Raw genomic sequence first — 19,435 nt, 5'->3', positions numbered from 1 at the left:
CTTTCTCAGGCGAGTTCTAGGCAGAATCCAGTCTGAAAGAGGTGATGTGTGCACATACCCTTGTAGGGTTTGTCTGGTTTCTGTCAAAAAGAGTGCAGCACAATGTCAGCGTTGATTTCTTTTTATAATATTGCATCCAGAGACCATTATTGTATGAAATAATATACATGCTATTAATTGGCAAGAAGGGCGGTGGCATACCAACCACAGAGAGGGGCAACACCACTGCTATGAGGCTTGTGAGAAGTTGGGTCATGGCGCTGAACACACACCACTATCTTTGACATTATCATAGATTTATACAGTTCACAATGCATTTGGTTGGAGCTTTTTGCAATCCACATGCAGCGCCATCTCCCACCTCCCCAACAATTGTTGAAGTAGCAAGAATTGTATCATTTAAATGGGGTGTCCAGCTAATCATAATTGGTGTTAAAAATCCCAATATTAGTAATGTATGCAACTTATTCCTGCGTGGCGGAGCCTCAAAATTTAGCTACAAATTTTTGTCCCAGGTCTCAGCATGACCCTTTTCAGTAAATGACTGACAATGATACGGTGACTTCGCATGTGTTCCTTTGCTTCACTCATTGGCTATGAGAAAATGCACTTCAATTGGATATCTACAGCAGTCCCACTGAGACTGAATTGAGTGTTGCCGTGTACATTTGGTCAATACTTAATTTAGGCATTTCAGAGCCCTGTTCTTCAGATCCAAAGGGACCCCAGCAATCTGAGTCCATTGATCCTCAAGTTATCATCTATCCTATGGAGTTTTTGCTATATGACCTTATGATTTCTATGTGCGCCACTGATTAATAGTATGTTTCTGCTGTTACAGACACAAATGACTTTGACTTTGGAAGGAAGATAAGTGTGCCCAGAGACATAATGCTAGAAGAACTGTCTCTTCTCAACAATCGGGGAGCAAGACTTTTCAAGATGAGACAGAGAAGATCTGACAAATACACATTTGAAAACTTTCCTTATGAAATGAAGCCACAGTCCAATGTAAGTGCCCCGAAATAACTTTTCATTGGATATTATGTATCTAACTAGACAGATATTTTCTAGTATAATGGTATAATGTATATAACTCTCTTTAGCTATAGGAATTTTTCCCGTTGATCTCTATGTAGAGTATAGACTGCTATATACAGCAGTTTGCATTCTGTAAATACATTTCAGACACAGTTTAACTTCTGTTAATAGTTTTTCATTGCTCTTCCCCTGTTAAATATGTTTGCAATCGCCAAGTCTTATACATAGAGGGGTATCAATCCTGGATAATTTAGGATCTTATAAACCACCCAAACATATATCAGTAATTTGACCATACAATGCAAAAACACCACCACCATGCTATACACCTCAATAATTTTGACATACTATACATCTGAATAATGCCACTGTATTGTACATAAATATTATCAGCACAGAAACTAACAAAGGGATAAAACTATATAAAAACTTAAAACTACCTTCATGCTGTAATGCACACGACCGGGCTGAACGGCGTGTGCGTGTGATTCCATTGGACCGTGCCGGAGAGTGAATGCCTGGAGGGGCGTAACTAAGTATTCACCCAATCCGACTAGGGTCGCACAACGGCATACGACGCCAGTGCACCAAGGAGGAACCAAGCAGAGGGACCAGGTGCTACTCCAGGACAGACCCCGGACACGACTGTTGACCCACACAGGGGAATACAGGAACAGACAGGTTAGGCTGGCACACAGACTGGTGGGTATAGGCAGGCACGACTGGTATGCAGGCAGGCGGGTATGCAGGCAGGGGGGTACAGGCAAGCACGGCTAGAGTGCAGACAGGGAGGCACTAGCAGGTTGGAACACACGCGGGATAGGACCCAGAACACACTGGGACTCAGGAACAGAACCACAGATGTGGCGGACAAACACAGCAGAGTGAGGCCGCCCAGAGAGGTGAGCGAGAGCAGGGCAAGACGAGACCGCCTAGAGCGGTGAGCAAGAGTAGAGCAGGACGAGGCCGCCTTGAGCGGTGAGCAAGAGTAGAGCAGGACGAGGCTGCCTGGAGTGGTGAGCAAGAGTAGAGCAGGACGAGGCCGCCTGGAGCGGTGAGCAAGAGTAGAGCAGGACGAGGCCGCCTGGAGCGGTGAGCAAGAGTAGAGCAGGACAAGGCCGCCTGGAGCGGTGAGTAAGAGTACAGCAGGACAAGGCCGCCTGGAGCGGTGAGCAAAGGGTCAGAGCTGAGCGAGACTGCCGGAGCAGTGAGCAAGGAGTCAGAGCAGAGCGAGACTGCCGGGACAGTGAGCAAAGGGTCAGAGCAGAGCGAGACTGCCGGAGCAGTGAGCAAGGAGTCAGAGCAGAGCGAGACTGCCGGAGCAGTGAGCAAAGAGTCAGAGCAGAGCAAGACTGCCGGAGTAGTGAGCAAAGGGTCAGAGCGGAGCGAGACTGCCGGAGCAGTGAGCAAAGGGTTAGAGCGGAGCCAGACTGCCGGAGCAGTGAGCAAAGGGTCAGAGCGGAGCAAGACTGCCGGAGCAGTGAGCAAAGGGTCAGAGCGGAGAGAGACTGCCGGAGCAGTGAGCAAAGGGTCAGAGCGGAGAGAGACTGCCGGAGCAGTGAGCAAAGGGTCAGAGCAGGCCAGAACCGCCAGAGTGGTGAGCAAAGGCAGAGCAGGCTAGAACCGCCGGAGCGGTGAGCAAGGCAGAGCAGGCTAGAACCGCCAGAGCGGTGGGCAAGGCAGAGCAGGCTAGAACCGCCGGAGCGGTGAGCCAGGCAGAGCAGGGGGGACAGGGCTCTGTACACACGGAACAGGCAGGAAGGGAAAGGTAGAACCAGATACCCACAGGGTACTTGCAGTGAAGTAGCGAGTGGACCACAAACTCACAAACGGAAGTACAGTGACAACGAGCAGGAGTTAGGTACGAGTTCAGACTCTGCAGAAAAAGGAAAGGTACGGACATAGAGAAAAACAGGAAACAGGCTAGAAGAGTATTCAGACAAGAAATGACACAGTAGCAAGATACAGGAGCGGGTCTAGGTATGCAGCCCCTAGAAGGCGGGAGGAACAGGCTAGGAGCGTGTTCAGACAGGACAGACAAGATACGGGAGCGGGTCTAGGTATGCGGTCCCTAGAAGGCTGAACGAACAGGCAAGGAGCGTGTTCAGACAGGACTGGAAATACAGCCTACAAGAAAGGCAAGCAAGCAAACACAGAAAGGGACCTGGCACATTCAGAGTGAAAGAGCACACTGAATGAAACACAATGCTCAGGCAGGGATTCATTGGAGCAGCTGGGTTAAATACCAGGTGACAGACAGCAATAGGCTGAGGACGCACAAGGGGTGTGCCCGCAGCATGTACAAGAAACAGGAAGTGATCGGGCGCTGCCCTTAAGCAGCAGACACAGAGGCAAGCAGACAGCATGGAGGGAAGCCAGGCTAGCAGACTGGACTGGAGATCAAGTGCGCGCTCTTGCACAGTGGGAGATGGACCACTATGCAAGGACGCCGCCAGGTATGTTATAGTACCCCCCCCTTACGCCCCCTCCTCTTCAGGCCTGCCAGAATGTTCCGCAGGGAATTCGAGGGCCAATCCTTCACTTCAAGGAGATCACTACCACTGTCCACAGGAAAAACTGGTCTCATCTGAGTAGTTTGGATGCTACCTCCTATCCAGCCATCCTCAGCAACAGACGAAACGGGTGGAGTACCAGGAACAGCACACAAGGAAGTCTCTCTCCACTTATTATCAGGTAGCACCCCAGAGGGTTCAGGAGACAACTGGAAGCCCTCCGCCAGTTTGGAGGGGTGCAGAGACTCGGGGGTAACCTCTGCTTCGGGGTACATCTTGTCAAGCTCACAGGATGAAATGGGCGAGGTATCAGGTACAAGGTGTAGAAAAGTCACTGTCTCTTTGTTATCAGGTGGTACCCCGGAGGATTCAGGAAACAACTGGGGGTTCTCCGCCGGGTCGGAAGAGTGCAGAGACTCGGGGGTAACCTCTGCTTCGGAGTACACTATGTCGGACTCACTGGATGAAGCGGGCGAGGTATTAGGTACCGAGTATAGGAGAGTCTCTGTCCATTCGCTATCAGGTAGCACCCCGAAGGGTTCAGGAGACAACTGGAGGTCCTCCGCGTGGTCGGAGGGGTGTAGAGACTCGGGGATAACCTCTGCTTCGGAGTACACTAGGTCGGACTCACTGGAAGAAGCGGGCGAGGTATCAGGTACCGAGTATAGGAGAGTCTCTGTCCATTCGCTATCAGGTAGCACCCCGAAGGGTTCTGGAGACGACTGGAGGTCCTCCGCCTGGTCGGAGGGGTGTAGAGACTCGGGGGTAACCTCTGCTTCGGAGTACACTAGGTCGGACTCACTGGAAGAAGCGGCCTAGATATCAGGTAACGAGTATAGGAGAGTCTCTGTCCATTCGCTATCAGGTAGCACCCCGAAGGGTTCAGGAGACAACTGGAGGTCCTCCGCCTGGTCGGAGGGGTGTAGAGACTCGTGGATAACCTCTGCTTTGGAGTACACTAGGTCGGACTCACTGGACGAAGCGGGCGAGGTATCGGGTACCGGGTGTAGGGAAGTCTCTCTCCATTTGTCATCAGGTGGTATCCCGGAGGATTCTAGGTGGGCAGAAGTCTCTTTGGGCAGGAGAACTGGTGCGCTACCCACGCATATTACCCGACGGGGCAGCTCCGGGATACAGGGAAATGAAGCTTCAGCAGGGACTTCAAGGTTGGGATTAGGAGGTCTTTGGGAGGACAGACCCAGGCGTGACGGCTTGCCTCTACGCCTAGCACATCTGGACTGCCTCTTGAGGTTGGGAGAAGTATTCCGGAGAGCGTAGTCATCCTGTGTGGATTCTGGATGGGCAGTAGTCTCTTCGGGCAGGAGGACTAGTGCGCTACCCACACACATTACCCATCGGGGCTGCTCCGGGACATTGGGAAGTGAAGCTTCAGCAGGAGCCTCCGGGTTAGGATCATCGAAGACCATTAGAAAGGCCACCAGGAAGGCCATTATGTCCAGGACGATAGGATCCTGTGCGTCCCATAGGGGGGTGATCCATTTCAAAGCATCACCCGCTAGGTAAGACATCATGAATCCCACCTTAGCCCGATCGGTGGGAAAACAAAGAGGGTAGAACTTGAAGTGTAGCATGCATTGCTCCACAAATGCACGACTCTGTCTTGGATCCCCATAGTACCGTGGCGGATCCGCAGGAACGAGTGCAGAAAGATCCATCTGGACGGGTGCGTAATTCGCCTGGAACTCAGCTAAAGAAAAAAAATATAAATACAGTACAGACCAAAAGTTTGGACACACATTCGCATTTAATGATTTTTCTGTATTTTCATGACTATGAAAATTGTACATTCACACTGAAGGCATCAAAACTATGAATTAACACATGTGGAATTATATTCTTAACAAAAAAGTGTGAAACAACTGAAAATATGTCTTATATTCTAGATTCTTCAAAGTAGCCACCTTTTGCTTTGATGACTGCTTTGCACACTCTTGGCATTCCTCTTGATGAGCTTCAAGAGGTAGTCACCGGAAATGGTTTTCACTTCACAGGTGTGCCCTGTCAGGTTTAATAAGTGGGATTTCTTGCCTTATAAATGGGGTTGAGACCATAAGTTGTGTTGTGCAGAAGTTAGGTGCATACACAGCTGATAGTCCTACTGAATAGACTGTTAGAATTTGTATTATGGCAAGAAAAAAAGCAGCTAAGTAAAGAAAAACGAGTGGCCATCATTACTTTAAGAAATGAAGGTCAGTCAGTCCGAAAAATTGGGCAAACTTTGAAAGTGTCCCCAAGTGCAGTTGCAAGAACCATCAAGCGCTACAAAGAAACTGGCTCACATGAGGACCGCCCCTGGAAAGGAAGACCAAGAGTCACCTCTGCTTCTGAGGATAAGTTTATCCGAGTCACCAGCCTCAGAAATCGCAGGTTAACAGCAGCTCAGATTAGAGACCAGGTCAATGCCACACAGAGTTCTAGCAGCAGACACATCTCTTCAACAACTGTTAAGAGGAGACTTTGTGCAGCAGGCCTTCATGGTAAAATAGCTGCTAGGAAACCACTGCTAAGGACAGGCAACAAGCAGAAGAGACTTGTTTGGGCTAAAGAACACAAGGAATGGACATTAGACTAGTGGAAATCTGTGCTTTGGTCTGATGAGTCCAAATTTGAGATCCTTGCTTCCAACCACCGTGTCTTTGTGCGACGCAGAAAAGGTGAACGGATGGACTCTACATGCCTGGTTCCCACCGTGAAGCATGGAGGAGGAGGTGTGATGGTGTGGGGGTGCTTTGCTGGTGACACTGTTGGGGATTTATTCAAAATTGAAGGTATACTGAACCAGCATGGCTACCACAGTATCTTACAGAGCATTGCTATTCCATCCGGTTTGCGTTTAGTTGGACCATCATTTATTTTTCAACAGGACAATGACCCCAAACACACCTCCAGGCTGTGTAAGGGCTATTTGAGCAAGAGGGAGAGTGATGGGGTGCTACGCCAGCTGACCTGGCCTCCACAGTCACCAGACCTGAACCCAATCAAGATGGTTTGGGGTGAGCTGGACCGCAGAGTGAAGGCAAAAGGGCCAACAAGTGCTAAACATCTCTGGGAACTCCTTCAAGATTGTTGGAAGACCATTTCCGGTGACTACCTCTTGAAGCTCATCAAGAGAATGCCAAGAGTGTGCAAAGCAGTCATCAGGAAAAGGTGGCTACTTTGAAAAACCTAGAATATAAGAAATATTTTCAGTTGTTTCACACTTTTTTGTTAAGTATATAATTCCACATGTGTTAATTCATAGTTTTGATGCCTTCAGTGTGAATATACAATTTCCATAGTCAAGAAAATACAAAAAAAACTTTAAATGAGAAGGTGTGTCCAAACTTTTGGTCTGTACTGTATATATATTTTTTATTTATTTTTAATGCACGTATTCGCTGGAAAACGTCTCAGAGAGCGAAGACCGTGGGGCTCAACGGGAACCATGGCCTGAGCATGCTATAATGCACACGTCCGGGCTGAGCGGCGTGTGCGTGTGATTCCACTGGACCGTGCCGGAGAGTGAATGCCTGGAGGGGCGTAACTAGGTATTCACCCGATCCGACCAGGGTCGCACGACGGCATACGACGCCAGTGCACCAAGGAGGAACCGAGCAGAGGGACCAGGTGCTACTCCAGGACAGACCCCGGACACGGCTGTTGACCCACACAGGGGAATACAGGAACAGACAGGTTAGGCTGGCACACAGACTGGTGGGTATAGGCAGGCAGGCGGGTATGCAGGCAGGGGGGTACAGGCAAGCACGGCTAGAGTGCAGACAGGGAGGCACTAGCAGGTTGGAACACAGGCGGGATAGGACCCAGTACACACTGGGACTCAGGAACAGAACCACAGATGTGGCGGACAAACACAGCAGAGTGAGGCCGCCCAGAGAGCTGAGCGAGAGCAGGGAAAGACGAGACCGCCTAGAGCGGTGAGCGAGAGCAGAGCAGGACGAGGCCGCCTGGAGCGGTGAGCAAGAGTAGAGCAGGACGAGGCCGCTTGGAGCGGTGAGCAAGAGTAGAGCAGGACGAGGCCGCCTGGAGCGGTGAGCAAGAGTAGAGCAGGACAAGGCCGCCTGGAGCGGCCTTGTCCTGCTCCGGCAGTCTCGTCCTGCTCCGGCAGTCTCGTCCTGCTCTACTCTTGCTCACCGCTCCAGTCGGCCTCGTCCTGCTCTACTCTTGCTCACCGCTCCAGGCGGCCTCGTCCTGCTCTACTCTTGCTCACCGCTCCAGGCAGCCTCGTCCTGCTCTACTCTTGCTCACCGCTCCAGGCGGCCTCGTCCTGCTCTACTCTCGCTCACCGCTCCAGGCGGCCTCGTCCTGCTCTACTCTCGCTCACCGCTCCAGGCGGCCTCGTCCTGCTCTACTCTCGCTCACCGCTCTAGGCGGTCTCGTCTTGCCCTGCTCTCGCTCACCACTCTGGCCGGCCTTACTCTGCTGTGTTTGTCCGTCACATCTGTGGTTCTGTTCCTGAGTCCCAGTGTGTACTGGGTCCTATCCCGCCTGTGTTCCTACCTGCTAGTGCCTCCCTGTCTGCACTCTAGCCGTGCTTGCCTGTACCCCCCTGCCTGCATACCCGCCTGCCTGCATACCAGTCGTGCCTGGATCGGGTGAATACCTAGTTACGCCCCTCCAGGCATTCACTCTCCGGCACGGTCCAGTGGAATCACACGCACACGCCGCTCAGCCTGGGCGTGTGCATTACAGCGTTAAAACCATATGAAAAAACAGTCCCTCTATAGGCCTTAAGGACACCATTCTCTCCTGGTTCTCCTCCTATCTCTCTGACCATTCCTTTATGACATCTTTTGCTGGCTCTTCTTCCTCTAATCTTCCCCTTACTATCGGGGCTCCTCAAGGATCGGTCCTTGGCCCCCTCCTCTTCTCCTTGTATACTGCCTCTATTGGACAAACCATCAGCAGATTTGGTTTCCAGCATCATCTCTATGCTGATGACACCCAACTATACACCTTTTCACCTGACATCACTTCTACTTTAATACAAAACACAAGGGATTGTCTGTCTGCTGTCTCTAACACCATGTCCTCCCTCTATATGAAACTGAATCTCTCCAAAACTGAACTCCTTGTGTTTCCTCCCTTTACTAACCTACCTATATCCGACAATTTCCTTGAGTGGTGCAACCATAACTCCCAAGGAGCAAGCTCACTGTCTTGGGGTCGTAGTTGACACAAAACTTTCCTTTATTCCTCATATACAATCACTCACTCGCTCTTGTCACCTATACCTTAAAAACATCTCCAGAATCCAACCTTTTCTCACCTTTGAAACTGTAAAAACTCATATTGTCGCGCTTATTTATTCTCGTCTGAACTACTGCTCTCTCTTCTGATTGGTTTTCCTCTAATCAAACTGTCTCCTCTCCAATCCATTCTGAATGCAGCAGCCAGAGTCGTATTTCTATCAAGCCGCTTCACTGACGCCTCTACCCTGTGCCAGTCATTGCACTGGTTACCCATTCACCACAGAATACAATACAAACTCGTCTTTCTAACCCATAAATCTCTCCACAGTTCTGCACCGCCCTATATCTCATCCTTCATTTCTGTCTATCACCCCTCCCGTGCCCTCCGTTCTGCAACTGATCTAAGATTAACATCCTCCATAATCCGAACCTTGCACCTCCGTCTCCAAGACTTTCCACATGCTGCGCAAGTTTTCTGGAATGCATCACCCCAAATGATCCGATTAACATCTAGCCCTTATGTTTTTAAGCGTGCTTTAAAAACACATCTGTTTAGACAGACTTATCACCTCAACTCACTAACCTAACTCTCCCCTGTTCCCTCCTAAATGTTAATCATAATTCTGCTCCTGCCTAGTCATCTGTCTCCACATCCTCCATGCACCCAATAGCACGCGGTAACTGCACTTGGACAGATCCTGGCTGATGACCGGATCATGCAGCTTTATTTGAAATGCCCTATTATAATAATGGCTGGACCATACATAATAGCACGTTCTACCTATTGTGTCCCCCTATATCCTTATAGATTGTAAACTTGTGAGCAGGACCTTCACTCCACCTGTAACTGATGAACTATGTGTTACATTGTATTGTTTTATTGTCTGTACATGTCCCCGCGTAATTGTAAAGTGCTGTGGAATATGTTGGCGCTATATAAATTAAAATTACTATTATTATTAACAGTCACAAACGCAATAAAAATGCTGTAAGTAACAAAGTATACCTAATAAGTGCAGAAATGCTGAAGAAAATCTGCAATGTCGAGAACTCAAAACTCACCAAATACTCATCGTGGGAACATAGCCTAAAATGTAAGCAGCACTGGACACTGTGGCTAAAGGTGCCTCTGATTTAGTCAGTGTGCCATAATTTTATGTAATAGCACCAGGCATGCCCTACATAGTAGCATAACACATACATAGTTACATAGTTACATAGTTACATAGTTACATAGTTTATAAGGCAGAAAAAAGACAAGCGTCCATCCAGTTCAGCCTATTTCTTGTGCACTGCAGCTATTCCGCAGAGATTATCCAGGGGAAGGCAAAAAAAACCCATGCGGCATAGGCCAATTTACATCATTGAGGAAAAATTCACTTCCCGACACCAATCTGGCAGTAAGATTAAATCCCTGGATTAATTAACTAAGCATAAGATGTAATTTTATTGTTCTCAAGAAAGGCGTCCAGGCCTCTCTTAAACTCTTTAAGTGAGTTGGACATCACCACTTCCTCTCCCAGAGAGTTCCAGAGTCTCACGGCTCTGACCGTAAAGAATCCCTTTCTATGCTGGTGCAGGAACCTCCTTTCCTCCAGACGCATAGTGTGCCCCCTCGTCTTTGTCACCATCCTTGGTATAAACAGGTCATGGGAGAGATCTCTGTACTGCCCCCTGATGTATTTATACATGTTTATGAGGTCTCCCCTAAGCCTTCTCTTTTCCAATGTAAATAGGCCTAATTTTGACAACCTCTCTGGGTATTCTAGTCCCTCCATTCCCTTTATTACCTTAGTCGCCCTCCTTTGTACCCTCTCTAGCTCCAATATGTCTTTCCTGAGCACCGGAGCCCAGAACTGTGCGCAATATTCTAAGTGCGGCCTTACCAGCGCTTTATACAGAGGAAGAACAATGTTCTCATCATATGCCCCTATTCCTCTTCTGATGCATGCCATGACTCTATTTGCCTTCGCAGCTGCTGCCTGACACTGGGCACTCCAATTTAATTTGCTATTAACCAAGACGCCCAGGTCCTTCTCCATGTCAGATTTCCCCAACGGTTTCCCATTTAATATGTATGGGTGACTGCTGTTTTTCTTTCCCATGTGCATGACCTTACATTTATCGGCATTGAACCCCATTTGCCATTTCTTGGCCCAACTCCCCAATTTATCTAAATCCTCCTGTAGCTGTGCCCTGTCCTCATCTGTATTAACTACTTTACAAAGTTTAGTATCATCTGCAAATATTGCTATTTTACTATGCAACCCTTCCACTAGATCATTAATAAATATATTAAATAATATAGGGCCCAAGACAGACCCTTGAGGCACCCCGCTAGTAACCCTGACACACCCTGAGCTTACTCCATTGATAACCACCCTCTGCTTTCTATCACTCAGCCAGCTATTTACCCACTTGCACACATTATCCCCCAGACCAAGCATTCTCATTTTATATACCAACCTTTTGTGTGGCACGGTATCAAACGCTTTGGAGAAGTCAAGGTATACAACATCCACTGACTCTCCCCGGTCCAGCTGTGAGCTCAACTCCTCGTAGAAGGCGATCAGGTTTGTTTGGCAGGAGCGATCCCTCATGAATCCATGTTGATATGGAGTTAGACAGTTATTATCATTGATATTCTACAATAGCATCTCTAAGAAATCCTTCAAACAATTTACCCACAACAGACGTTAAGCTGACTGGTCTATAGTTCCCAGGGTCACTTTTAGACCCCTTTTTGAATATTGGTACCACATTTGCTTGGCGCCAGTCTAGTGGGACAGTCCCTGTCCATAAAGAGTGCTTGAATATAAGATACAGCGGCCTGTCTATCACATTACTTAATTCTTTTAGTACCCGGGGGTGTATGCCATCTGGGCCTGGTGACTTGTCTATTTTGATATTATTTAGGCCTTTCTGAACTTCCTCCTGGGTTAGGAGGGTGATATTTAGCGGAGGGTTTACTTTATCACTCTGCATTTCCTCCGATAAATTGTTTTCTTTTGTGAAAACAGTGGAGAAGAAGCTATTGAGTAGGTTTGCTTTACCCTCATCGCCCTCTATGATTTTACCCAGGTTATTTTTCAATGGGCCAACGCCATCAGTTTTAATCCTTTTACTGTTTATATAGTTAAAGAACAGTTTGGGATTCGTTTTACTTTCCTTGGCAATTAGTCTCTCTGTCTCCTCTTTTGCTATTCTTATTTGTTTCTTACAGATTTTGTTTTTTTCCCTATAAGATATTAGCGCTTCCTCGCTGCCTTCTTGTTTAAGTTTACCGAAAGCCCTTTTTTTGTTTTTCATTGCCCTCTTGACTTCCTTATTTAGCCACATTGGCTTCCTCCTATTCCTAGCCCTTTTATTCCCATAAGGTATGTACCTTCTACAATGACTATGTAGGACTGTTTTGAAAATGTCCCATTTTCTATCCGTGCTCCTATTACTAAAGATACTATCCCAGTCTATAAGGTGAAGGGCATCTCTTAGCTGATCAAACTTTGCCCTCCTGAAGTTCAGTGTTTTTGTGACTCCCTTGCTGGGCTCCCTACTGAAGCACATGTGGAATTGTATAATGTTGTGGTCACTATTTCCCAGGTGCCCCCCGACCTGCACCTCAGTTATTCTGTCTGGCCTGTTAGTTAATATTAAGTCTAAAAGGGCCGTCCCTCTAGTTGGTTCCTGCACAAGTTGTGACAAATAATTGTCTTTGATAATTGACAGAAACCTGTTTCCTTTCTGAGATCTACAGCTTTCGGTTTCCCAGTCTATATCGGGGTAGTTGAAGTCCCCCATAATAAGCACCTCATTATTTTTTGCTACTTCGCATATTTGTCTCATTAATAGACTTTCCGTGGCTTCTGCTATATTTGGTGGTTTATAACAGACTCCTATGATAATTTTATTATTGTTTTTTGCCCCATGTATCTCCACCCATAAGGACTCGACCTCCTCATTTCCCTCCCATACATCCTCCCGTATTGTAGGCTTTAGACACGTCTTTACATATAGACAGACTCCACCCCCTTTCCGACTTCTTCAATCCCTTCTAAACAGACTGTAACCCTGTAAGTTAACTGCCCAGTCATAGCTTTCATCTAACCATGTCTCGGTTATTCCCACTATGTCATAGTTACCTGTAGATATTTCTGCTTCCAGTTCATCCATCTTGTTTGTCAGGCTCCTGGCATTTGCTAGCACGCAGTTTACACGATTTTGTTTTGTTCCAATCTTCTCCCTGTGGATTGTATTAGAAATTTTCTTACCTCCCTTCCAAGTATCTTGTCTTGGACCTTCTTTGTCGCACTTCATATCTTTCATTAGTATGTTCTCTGGTTGCATGTTCGTGTCCGGCGTTTTTCTTCCCATCCCCTCTTCTTCTAGTTTAACGCCCTCCTGATGAGTGTTGCGAGTCTCCTGGCGAATGTGTGTTTCCCGGGTTTCTTGAGGTGTAGTCCGTCTCTGGCAAGGAGTCAGTCATAGAGGTAATTCACACCGTGGTCCAGGAATCCAAATCCTTGTTGTCTGCACCATCGTCTCAGCCAGTTGTTCACCTCAAGGATCCTGTTCCATCTCCTGACGCCATGCCCGTCTACTGGAAGGATAGAAGAAAAAACTACCTGCGCATCCAGTTCTTTTACTTTCTTCCCCAATGCTTCAAAGTCCTTGCAGATTGTCGGTAGGTCCTTCTTTGCCGTGTCATTGGTGCCAACATGTATCAGAAGAAATGGGTGGACATCCTTGGAACTGATGAGCTTCGGTATCCTATCGGTAACATCCTTGATCTTCGCCCCTGGGAGGCAGCATACTTCTCTTGCGGTTATGTCCGGTCTGCAGATAGCTGCTTCTGTTCCTCTCAGTAGTGAGTCTCCCACCACCACCACTCTTCTTCCCTTCTTGGCTGTCCTTTTTCTTGTCGCTTCTGGGTGTTTCTGGGTGCTCTTTCCTTTTTTGCTTGCTGGTAGTTCCTCATCCTTAGGTGTGCCATCTTCGTCCTCCACAAGTCCTTGGAATCTGTTTCTCAGTTGTGTGGTTGGTGGTGTCTCCATGGTCTTCTTGCTTCTTTTGGTCACTTGCCTCCACTTGTCTGCCTCTGGAGGTTCTCTGATGCTTCCTTGACTTTCCGTGACCAGTAGTGACGCTTCTGTTCTGTCCAGGAAGTCTTCTTTTTCCTTGATGAGTTTTAATGTCGCAATTCTTTCTTCCAGTCCCCGCACCTTTTCTTCTAAAAGAGCCAGTAGTCTACACTTCTGGCAGGTGAAGTTGGTTTCAGCTTCTGGTCGATCTGTGAACATGTAGCACATGTTGCAGCTCACCATGTAGGTTGTCACATCTGCCATGCTGCTCCTTGTCCCTGCTGACTTGATGTCTGTCTTCTTTCTTGTGATACCCTAGGACAAACAAATTAAACAAATTGACGGCGCGCGGTTTGGCGATGCTTTCCAAGCAGCTGGTCCCGGCTGTACCCAACGATCTTCTAGCTGAAGGAGACTCTTCGCTTTTCCCAGAAGGCACCTGGACTATGCAAATTGTCCTCTTCAAGCTTCAATCCCTGGTTTGGCGATGCTTTCCAAGCAGCTGGTCCCGGCTGTACCCAACGATCTTCTAGCTGAAGGAGACTCTTCGCTTTTCCCAGAAGGCACCTGGACTATGCAAATTGTCCTCTTCAAGCTTCAATCCCTGGTTTGGCGATGCTTTCCAAGCAGCTGGTCCCGGCTGTACCCAACGATCTTCTAGCTGAAGGAGACTCTTCGCTTTTCCCAGAAGTCACCTGGACTATGCAAATTGTCCTCTTCAAGCTTCAATCCCTGGTTTGGCGATGCTTTCCAAGCAGCTGGTCCCGGCTGTACCCAACGATCTTCTAGCTGAAGGAGACTCTTCGCTTTTCCCAGAAGACACCGGGAATATGCAAATTGTCCTCTTCAAGCTTCAATCCCTGGTTTGGTGATGCTTTCCAAGTAGCTGGTCCCGGCTGTACCCAACGATCTTCTAGCTGAAGGAGACTCTTCGCTTTTCCCAGAAGGCACCTGGACTATGCAAATTGTCCTCTTCAAGCTTCAATCCCTGGTTTGGCGATGCTTTCCAAGCAGCTGGTCCCGGCTGTACCCAACGATCTTCTAGCTGAAGGAGACTCTTCGCTTTTCCCAGAAGTCACCTGGACTATGCAAATTGTCCTCTTCAAGCTTCAATCCCTGGTTTGGCGATGCTTTCCAAGCAACTGGTCCCGGCTGTACCCAACGATCTTCTAGCTGAAGGAGACTCTTCGCTTTTCCCAGAAGTCACCTGGACTATGCAAATTGTCCTCTTCAAGCTTCAATCCCTGGTTTGGCGATGCTTTCCAAGCAGCTGGTCCCGGCTGTACCCAACGATCTTCTAGCTGAAGGAGACTCTTCGCTTTTCCCAGAAGGCACCTGGAATATGCAAATTGTCCTCTTCAAGCTTCAATCCCTGGTTTGGCGATGCTTTCCAAGCAGCTGGTCTCGGCTGTACCCAACGATCTTCTAGCTGAAGGAGACTCTTCGCTTTTCCCAGAAGGCACCTGGAATATGCAAATTGTCCTCTTCAAGCTTCAATTCCTGGTTTGGCGATGCTTTCCAAGCAGCTGGTCCAGGCTGTACCCAACGATCTTCTAGCTGAAGGAGACTCTTCGCTTTTCCCAGAAGGCACCTGGAATATGCAAATTGTCCTCTTCAAGCTTCAATCCCATACCACACATAATAATGGCTTTCAGTGTGCAAATAAGACAGATCATTGTAAGACTATTAGGATTCCTGTACTGCTGTTAATTGACCGGAATCAGACATGGCTAGAAAGCACTCTGGGTGTTTGGCTGTGATTTTAACAACTAGATAATGAGAATCTGGCCAAACTAGATTAATCTCATTCCTGCTTTTTGTTTTCGAGCCAATGCAGTTTGAGCAGCATGTGTTGTTTGTTTTGCACTGGTCCATACAGCTGACACTATAGATGTGCTGTGTGCATTGATCTACATGCATGTGGCTAATCATTTGGATCAGATACAGTTGTGTTCTTGTTAAAAGTCCCTATATTTCGTCTTGGGGGTTTGCATTTTTTAAATACAATACAAAGTCAACTAAAGAGTTTGTGCATTTTTTATCTCCTGGCTTGTCATAAGGTAGATAGTATCCATGGGTGTCTGAACTCTGTCACCTCCTTCAAAAGCTAGATTTGACTGCTATTTTAGTTCAAGCTCCATTCCTTTCCTTTGGCTATTAACCTGGAAACTACTGTATTTCTTTGTTTTGTTTAGGGCTTCGTATCAGTTTTGAAAGAGATCTTACAATCATATTCTTATGACACCTAATGAATTTGAAGGGAGCTGTCAGTAAAATCAACCTCCAAACTGCATATTTGAGCCTGCTGGTCTCTGAAAGCTAAATCTATCAACACCTTTATATATTTTATCTGTTGCTGCATTCCAGAAAAATTAGTGATTTAATTCATATGCAAATTATGTGTTAAGTGCTCTGGGTGTGACAGAGGACTTCCTAAGCTTTTACCTCTAAAGGTTTTTTGCCCATCTAGCCCTAGCCTCTTTAGCTTGATTCAAAGTTGTCTTATTTTCTTGTCTGGTGCCCATCGTTACACATACAGTGAGTTATTAATCAAGCTAAAAATGCTGGTGGTAGGCAGCTAAACAACCTAGGGAGGCAGAGGTCAGGAAGTGCTTTTTCACACCCAGTGCACTTAACACGATATTTGCATATGAATTAAAACACTGGTTTCTCAGGAACGCAGCAACAGATATAGGATATAAAAGTGTTGATGGATATAGCTTTCAAAGGTCTGTGTGACCACATATAAAGTTGCGGGTGTGGGGCCGGGGTTTAATCTTACTGACTGATCTCCTTTTGATTGTTTGCTATAAGCAACATATTAGCCATTTGTAATGATATTTTTTGTATATGAAGCCCCCAGAACAATGTTCTCCTTCCATAGGACACACATTGTACTAGGCTTTTTCAAAATCAAACAATTGTTGACAAATTTCTAGAGAACAAGGGAAGCAATTAAGTGACCTAACACAAAAATTCCTTTAAAACAAAGGAGATCGTATAATGTAGTTTCCTAGACGCTAGGGTAACAATTGCCAGCTGGAAGTATCTGGGACTGTACTTCTTAGTAATAAATAGTTCACATGAGATTTTTTAGAAGCAGAACAACCATTGAAGTTTTACTAGGAAATCAGAAATGGCACTTTACATTGTGAATCACCAAGGAAGCTACAGTGATCATCAGCAAATATGGAAAGACATGAGGATGTCTGGTATCTATGGTAATTTATAGGCTTGTTGACTATAAGAATGTAGTTCTTTCGTTTTTCCGATTTGGTCTTCTTCCCAAGTTCTTAAAGAGTCATTTGAAATAGAGCTGTGCCATACGTGAAATAGGTATAGACTGTGTTTCAGTTTTTACTTCGTATTATACCCACAAATGACTTTACAATTAGCATTTAAGAGCAAATAGATGTCCAAGTGTACTTGAGAAAAACATATGCATTAAAGAGATGACCACATATACGAACCAACGTATACACGTACAAAGCAGATGGTAGAAGGATTCAGCAGTATGGCATATATTTCCTTCCACACTTCATTTTATGGTGATCCTTGTTATAAAAGCTATGAACATCTTTGACATGTAAACAATCATTTTTACATTTTAGTTGCCAGGAGTTCTGGCAGATTTGTTACATTTTTGTAGATCATTCAGCTAGGTAAAGGACTTACTCTGAGACAGCCAAATGGTAGAAATTTTTTCTCATATTGTATAAACTGTATAAATAAATAAATAAAAGAAGTATTCAGAAGAATCACCTTCAGTCACAGTTAGAGCTTTGAGTTGTGTGGTTTCTGACAACTTCACAAATATAGACACTTCATTTTTTACTCCTAAAAAGATTTCTTACAATAAAAAGGTTTGGACAACTCTTTCCAATGGCTTTTCCCTTTGGTAAATGTGGATAGGGCCTGAGAGGAGGTTACACTCTATGATAAAAGTATGTTTAGGTTTCTGGAAAGGGACTCTTTGATGGATACCAGTTGTACGTAGATGCAATAACACTCACCGAATTACATCCTAAAATCTTAAACGATGTGCTGAAACAAATGAAATATAGTGAACAAGGCAATATGTTCCTCTAGATCATACATGTCAAACTCTGCTTGTGGGCCAAATCTGGCCCACAGGGTGGTTTTATTTGGCCTGCGACACCAGAACCGCCAGCCCTAGGTGGGGCCATTATTCTGTATGGAAGACTATGTGAGGCCCATTATTCTCTATTGAGGACTTTGTTGGGCCCATTATACTGTATACTGGTTAGCCCGCGACTTTGTCCAAGTATTTAATTTTGGCCCACAGTGTGTTTGAGTTTGACATCACTGCTCTAGATGCATGTGCTCAAAATACACCAAAGTATCTCACTTACCGTATTTTTCGGACCATAAGACGCACTTTTTTCCTCCAAAATTTTGGAGGAAAATGGGGGGTGTGTCTTATAGTCCGAATGTTGTATATGGGTGTATATGGGTGTATAATGGGTGTATATTTATGTGGGGTGTGGGGGGCGCCGTATCGGTGGAGGAGCGGGGCACAGGAGGCAGCAGCCGCCTGCTGCAGCCTACACTGTCCCCGCTGCTAAAGAAAATGAATATTCACTGCTCCCCACGCCCATGAGGGCATGGCGAGCACTGAATATTCATGCTCCTTAATAGCGGTATACAGTGTAGTCGCGCTGCGGCTGCTGCTGCTGCCAGCTATCTCCTGTGCCCGCTGTTAATGGGCATGAATATTCAACCTCTCTCCATGCCCATGGGCATGGGGAGGGGGTGAATATTCATGCCCTTTAATGAGCGGGCACAGGAGATAGCCGGCAGCAGCAGCAGCCGCAGCGCGGCTCCACTGTGTGCCGGCTATGAAGGAGAGTGAAGTCACTGCTCCCCGCGCACACAGACCCGGTGTGGGGAGCAGTGACTTCCGGCAGCTGATCTCTCCATGTGAGCCGTGCATGGCAGTGACGTCATGAGCGGCTCACATGGAGAGATCAGTGCAGGCAGACCGGACGCAGCGCTGGAGGAGAGAAGAGAGGTGAGTATGAGTGTTTATTTTTTTTAATGTGTATCCTGATGGGGATTAGGGGGACCATGCATACCAGGACAGGGATTAGGGGTGCCAAGCATACCAGGACAGGAATTAGGGGTGCCGTGCATACCAGGACAGGGATTAGGGGTGCCATGCATACCAGGACAGGGATTAGGGGTGCCATGCATACCAGGACAGGGATTAGGGGTGCCAAGTATACCAGGACAGGGATGAGGGGTGCCATGCATATCAGGACAGGGATGAGGGGTGCCATGCATATCAGGACAGGGATGAGGGGTGCCATGCATACCAGGATAGGGATTAGGGGTGCCTGCATACCAGGACAGGGATGAGGAGTGCCGTGCATACCAGGACAGGGATTAGGGGTGCCATGCATACCAGGATAGGGATTAGGGGTGTCATGCATACCAGGACAGGGATGAGGGGTGCCATGCATACCAGGACAGGGATTAGGGGTGCCATGCATACCAGGACAGGGATTAGGGGTGCCATGCATACCAGGACAGGGATGAGGGGTGCCATGCATACCAGGACAGGGATGATGGA

The 19,435-nt window shown here is 47.1% G+C and overlaps 1 protein-coding gene across 1 annotated transcript in view; it reads left to right on the top strand.

Moving 5' to 3' along the window:
• The window catches only part of MYOZ2 (myozenin 2), a 143,856-nt gene that overhangs the window by 59,133 nt on the left and 65,288 nt on the right, over positions 1–19,435 (top strand). The window contains exon 3 of the mRNA XM_073655423.1: positions 842–1,011. Coding sequence (XP_073511524.1) covers positions 842–1,011 — 170 coding nt within the window. The remainder of the gene's footprint in view (positions 1–841; positions 1,012–19,435) is intronic.

This window comes from Phyllobates terribilis, unplaced genomic scaffold (genome assembly GCF_046119375.1).
Source record: "Phyllobates terribilis strain yellow unplaced genomic scaffold, ASM4611937v1 Scaffold_1__5_contigs__length_1240528914, whole genome shotgun sequence".
Lineage (NCBI taxonomy): Eukaryota > Metazoa > Chordata > Amphibia > Anura > Dendrobatidae > Phyllobates > Phyllobates terribilis.
This window is presented reverse-complemented; position numbering and strand designations above follow the sequence as displayed.